Source organism: Asparagus officinalis, chromosome 9, assembly GCF_001876935.1.
Source record: "Asparagus officinalis chromosome 9, Aspof.V1, whole genome shotgun sequence".
In the NCBI taxonomy this organism is placed as follows: domain Eukaryota; kingdom Viridiplantae; phylum Streptophyta; class Magnoliopsida; order Asparagales; family Asparagaceae; genus Asparagus; species Asparagus officinalis.
The window spans coordinates 40,648,634-40,654,415 of NC_033802.1; the positions used below are offsets into that span (position 1 = coordinate 40,648,634).

Consider the following 5,782-nt stretch of genomic DNA (forward strand, 5'->3'; position numbering starts at 1 on the left):
GCAGAGACTTACATACCCATAAGCTTTGATCTTTGTACAATTTTTCAAGTGAAAAACATTCAGATTTTGTGAAAAAGAGAAGTTTCTGAAATTGCCTCTAAACATTCATCAAATACATATTATTTAGGCAATTTACAGAGGTTAAAAGAATCCTAAGCCACTGCTGCACTTCACTACACATTCAAGGCTTATAGGATCAATTGTGTTCTTGCTTCAACAAGGATTTCTCTCGGGTGTGAGAGGGTTAATCTCTTGGTTTAGAGATTGGTGCTAAATTTGGCAAGGTGTTTGTCAATTGGTGTTGCAATTTGCAGGGACTTGCAAATTGGTCAGGTTTGCATTTGATTTTGTAAGTTTATTCAAAATCATAGTGAAAACTCTCAAGCGGGATTTGCTTGGGGACTGGATGTACACCGGATTGGTGGAACCAGTATAAAATCCTTGTATTTGTGATTGTGAATTTCTGAGATTGCCATTTTTCTTTGCAATTTATAATATACTTTGCATTAATTTTAAAAGAACACTATTCACCCCCCCTCTAGTGTTCAAGTGTATCTATTTCAGATCCTACATCTAATACTCGTCCCCTTGGTAAAATCAAACTCAAATGCCAGATGAGTGATTTGAGGACTGATGTCACTTGCTATGTTATCGATGCAGAGACATCTTACAATTTGTTATTGGGTCGACTATGGATCCATAACAATCTGATTGTTCCATCAACTCTACACCAATGCATGAAATATATAGGTGAGAGTGGTGAAGTCAAAACAGTGGTCGCAGAGAAGCAACCATTCAAGGGGGTGGAGAACACTGATTCTATCCATTACCTTGATGGTGAGCCATTTGAAGTACCACTGATCGAAGAACCAGATAGCAGCAATGAAGCCGATACCGAGTCTGAGCATGAACAAGGTCTTGTTTTTAATGACATAGAACCCGTCATAATCGGTCTTAAAAATCTGGATGTAAATGATCATGTCTATAAGGACAGAGGAGTTATTTTTAATAACAATGATGATTTATCTTACTTATTGCGTGATAAATTGAATCCTAACATGCCAGGTACAAGCACCAGTGTGGTGGCGGATCCGCTATCCAAATTATATGCTGAATCAAATTTATACATGTCAATTCAGTCGTCTTTTGTGACAAATCGACAACAAATCAAATCTTCGCAAGCAGTCTTTATAGTATCGGCTAAGGTTAACGGCCAAAAAGACATCATCTTTGGAAAGAGTGACGGTAGAAATTAGAGAAAGAGAAAAGGGATCCGTAATTCTCATACTTCACTCCAACAACCCGAAAGCTTATGAAGAATATGGGATATTACTTCATCCATAAAAAAGGCTTAAATTTTGGTAGAGGGATTCGGACACCAATCCGATCTGCTCATGTCCCGGAAGGAAAGTCGGAGGATTATTATCACAAAACTCGTAGTGGGTTAGGTTATGAATCTCCACCATTTATGCTGCATTTTGGAACCAAAGGAGAGTCAGATGATGATTCTTACACCTCATCTTTTGAATCTAGTTGCTGGGAGTCTGATATCAGTATAGGAACTATGTTAAAAGCACTTATGGCCAACATGACCTCAGCATCTCCCATGGAAAATCAAGAAGATGACCAATTACTTCTGTTTGATGATCCACTAAGCCGACAGCTGGGTATACAGTGAGAACACCGTTTTGAACAACATGAACCCCCTACTGATGACAAAGTGATTCAAGTGAATATGGGAGACAAGATTAATCCAAAACCCATATTCATAAGCGATAGCTTGTTGCCAGAAGAGAAGGAAGACCTCATTACTCTAATACGAGAGTATATTGATGTCTTCGCTTAGAGCTACGAGGATATGCTTGGGCTTAATCCCCAAGTGGCTATGCATCGATTAAACATCAAATCAGACATCAAGCCTGTTAAACAACAGCAAAGGCGATTTCGGCCCCATATCATGGAAGCAATTGAAGCTGAGGTCAAAAAGCTCATTGAGTTAGGATTTATTCGCGAAGAGCAACATCCTGATTGGGTGGCCAACATCGTCCTTGTTCTAAAAAAGAATAGGAAGATTCGAGTGTGCGTCGACTTCCGAGACTTGAATTCGGCTTGTCCTAAAGATGATTTTCCTTTACTTATCACAGACGTCATTATTGACAACACATGTGGGTTTGAAAGGATGTCTTTTATGGATGGATTCTCAGGGTACAACCAAATCAAAATGTATCCTGATGATGAAAAGCACACATTCTTTCGAACACCTTCAGGGATATACTGTTATACAGTAATGCCCTTTGGATTAAAAAATACGGGTGCTACCTATCAACATGCTATGACCTCTATCTTTTAAAAACATCTATGAAAAACTATAGAATGTTACGTTGATGACTTGGTTGTTAAAAGTCGTGACAAGGGAAACCATTTGCATGACTTGAAAATAATGTTTACTCTTATGCGGGCACACCAGCTGAAGATGAATCCAACTAAGTCATTCATAGGAATGGCTAGTGGTAAATTTCTCGGATTCGTGGTCACAGCTAACAGAATTCATCTAGACCCAAACAAAGTCAAAGCCATCCAAGAGCTACCACCTCCTAGGAATCTTAAGGAGCTTCGAGGCTTACAAGGGCGACTGGCGTATATTCGCATGTTCATTTCTAACCTGTCAGGGAAATGCCAATCATTCTCAAAACTAATGAAGAAAGGAGTATTCTTTATGTGGGATGAGGCTTGCCAGAAAGCGTTCGAGGAGATTAAGCAATATCTCTCCAACCCACCGATATTGGTTGCACCAAGGTTAGGTAAACCTTTCTTGATATACATCCGGGCTACAGATCATGCATTGGCGGGACTCTTAGCACAAGATGATGAAAACGACCATGAGCAGGCTGTTTACTATCTCAGTAGGACTCTATCGGGTGCTGAACCCTGTTATCCTCTTATTGAGAAGGAATGTTTGGCGCTTGTATTCATAGTTCAGAAGATGCGACATTATTTGGTTGGGCAAACCATACATGTCATTTCCCAGACCAATCCTATTCGGGTGTTCATGACACAGCCTAGTGTATTGAACTGGCGACTCGCCAGATGGACTTTGTTGCTTTCCCAATATGATATTCACTTCAAACCTCAAAAGGCAATGAAGGGTCAGGCTATTTGCGATCTTATGGCTAACCATCCATTAAAAGGAAAAGTCAAATTGTACAAGGACATGCCAGATGAGACATATGAAGCCAATGTTGTTTCTAAAGAACAGGTATGTCAACTATACTTCGATGGTGCAGCAAGGACAAGTCCAACCGGTCGAGTTATTGCCGAAGTGGGGGTTATCTTTATCTCCCCCCAAAATCATGTACTGCCACGCGCTGTTTCTTTAACAGAGCCGTGCTCTAATAATGTGGCCGAATACAATGCTTTATTGGTTGGCCTAGAAATAGCTAAACAAATAGGGTTGAAACACCTAGAAGCATATGGCGATTCTCAACTTATTGTTAACCAGATGAAAGGAGAATACAAAGTAAGGAATGAAGACCTTATTCCTTACCATACCGCAGCAACCACGCTGGCTGATTCCTTTGAGGGCTTCTATATTGGTTATGTACTCCGTCTCAAGAATACTTATGCTGATGCATTGGCATCACTTGCGGCCACGTTGGCTTTACCTGAAAGAGCTACTCAACAAATCATGGTAGCAAGCAGACAATTATTCAAATCAAAGTATACATTGCAGATCAACGCAATTGAAGGTGAGCCCGCAATGCTCGAACCTAAGGATTGGCGATTTCTGATCATTGATTATGTCTTATACGGCTTATTGCCTGAAGATATCAAGGAAAGAGAATCTATTCATAGATGAACACCTAGATTCTACTATGATTCTCAATCCCAGACTTTGTATCGAAAGTCATACGATAGGCTTTTGCTTCACTGTTTGTCAAATAGAGAAGCAAAAGAAGCTCTTAAAGAAGCTCATGATGGCATTTGTGGAGCTCATCAGCCTGGTCCTAAATTGTGGGACCAACTACGTAGATTGGGTTATTACTGGCCTAACACGGTATAAGACGCTATCGCTTATGCTAAAAGATGTCATGTCTGCCAGATACATGCTAATTACATGCATCGACCGCCTGAGCATCTTCATTCGTCAACCACTTCATAGACTTTTGAAACATAGGGAATGGACATTGTTGGCCTAGTGACACCACCCTCTTCCAAAGGACATCGCTTTATTTTAGCGATAACTGATTACTTTTCTAAATGGGCAGAAGCAATCCTGTTGAGCGAAGTCAAGACGAGTAATGTTATTAAATTCTTAAAACATCACATCGTATATAGGTACGACGTTCCGAGGCATATCATTCATGACAATGGGCCCCAATTTGTTAGCCAAGCCTTCACCCGATTCTGTGATAAATTCAGGATCAAGAATTTAGCTTCAACAGCTTATAATCCTGTTGCTAATGGGAAAGTAGAAGCATTTAATAAGACCATCGTTAGAATTCTCACTAAGGTGGTTTCGACGAATAAAAGAGACTGGAATGAGAAGTTAGGTCAAAGTTTATAGGCTTATCGCACAACGGTTCACACGCCAACAAGAGCAACACCACATTCCTTGGTATATGGATGTAAAGCCGTATTACCATTGGAAATCCAAATTCCATCTCAGCGAATAGCACTCGCAATTGGTATGACGACAGAAGAAAGTCATTGCCGACGTCTTGAAAAATTGGAAGTGCTTGATGAAAAGCGACTATTGGCTCAGTAACACATTGAGCTTTATCAAGCTCGGATTTCCAGAGCATTCGATAAAAAGGTTAGATACCGCACATTCAAAGAAGGTGACTTGGTTCTTGCCATTCGGCGCCCAATGATTTTGAACTCTGAGAAGAAAGAGAAGTTTGAACCAAAATGGGAAGGGCCATTTGTAGTAGAAACTGTCTACTCAAATGGAGTTTATCGCCTTATTACTCAAAATGGTGACAAACTCATGATGCCTATCAATGATAAATTTCTAAAGAAATATTACCCATAGGCTTCACAGTCTGATATGCCTTACAGCATGAGAAGAAGCAAATAAAGGTAATAGTTTTCTTACTTCGTCTCCTCCAAATTGCCCTCACTAATCCTCTTCAATAGGATAGTGGGACTATTATTATGTCAAGTCTACCTCTGATAGCTGATGGTTTTTGCTCAAAACAATATCTTTCCAATAGTAACCTACTAGGTGAGGTGTTACTTTATTGTTTGATTCTGCCTAACGTCGTCATTTCCCCAAATGACGTTCGTTTTCCTAACTTAGGCCTACCAAGTGATGTGCCTTCGTTTCTATCACCATCGTCATACTTCTAAAGTCACTGAACGATGTGATCTTCCTAACGTCGTTATTTCCCCAAATGACGTTCGTTTTCCTAACTTAGGCCTACCAAGTGATATGCTTTCGTTTCTATAACCATCGTCATACTTCTAAAGTCACTGAACGATGTGATCTTCCTAACGTCATCATTTCCCCAAATGACGTTCATTTTCCTAACTGAGGCCTACCAAGTGATGTGCCTTCGTTTCTATCACCATCGTCATACTTCTAAAGTCACTGAACGATGTGATCTTCCTAACGTCGTCATTTCCCCAAATAACGTTCGTTTTCCTAACTTAGGCCTACCAAGTGATGTGCCTTCGTTTTTATCACCATCGTCATACTTCTAAAGTCACTGAACGATGTGATCTTCCTAACGTCATCATTTCCCTAAATGACGTTTGTTTTTCTAACTTAGGCCTACCAAGT

The 5,782-nt window shown here is 40.1% G+C and overlaps 1 protein-coding gene across 1 annotated transcript; it reads left to right on the forward strand.

Annotated features, from left to right (window-relative positions):
- Positions 615-4,564, forward strand: LOC109823389. The gene is made up of 4 exons (XM_020389666.1): positions 615-1,065; positions 2,373-3,799; positions 3,890-4,054; positions 4,175-4,564. The coding sequence occupies exons 1-4, from the start codon at positions 615-617 to the stop codon at positions 4,562-4,564; spliced, it is 2,433 nt and encodes an 810-aa protein (XP_020245255.1).

Bases quoted from the DNA above. Each gene is read 5' to 3' on its own strand.
- LOC109823389 (XM_020389666.1), top strand. From the start codon at position 615: ATGAGTGATTTGAGGACTGATGTCACTTGCTATGTTATCGATGCAGAG. The intron at 1,066-2,372 runs GTACAAGCACCA...GAAAAACTATAG, and splicing joins ATTGAATCCTAACATGCCAG to AATGTTACGTTGATGACTTG. The intron at 3,800-3,889 runs GTCTTATACGGC...TCTCAATCCCAG, and splicing joins GATTTCTGATCATTGATTAT to ACTTTGTATCGAAAGTCATA.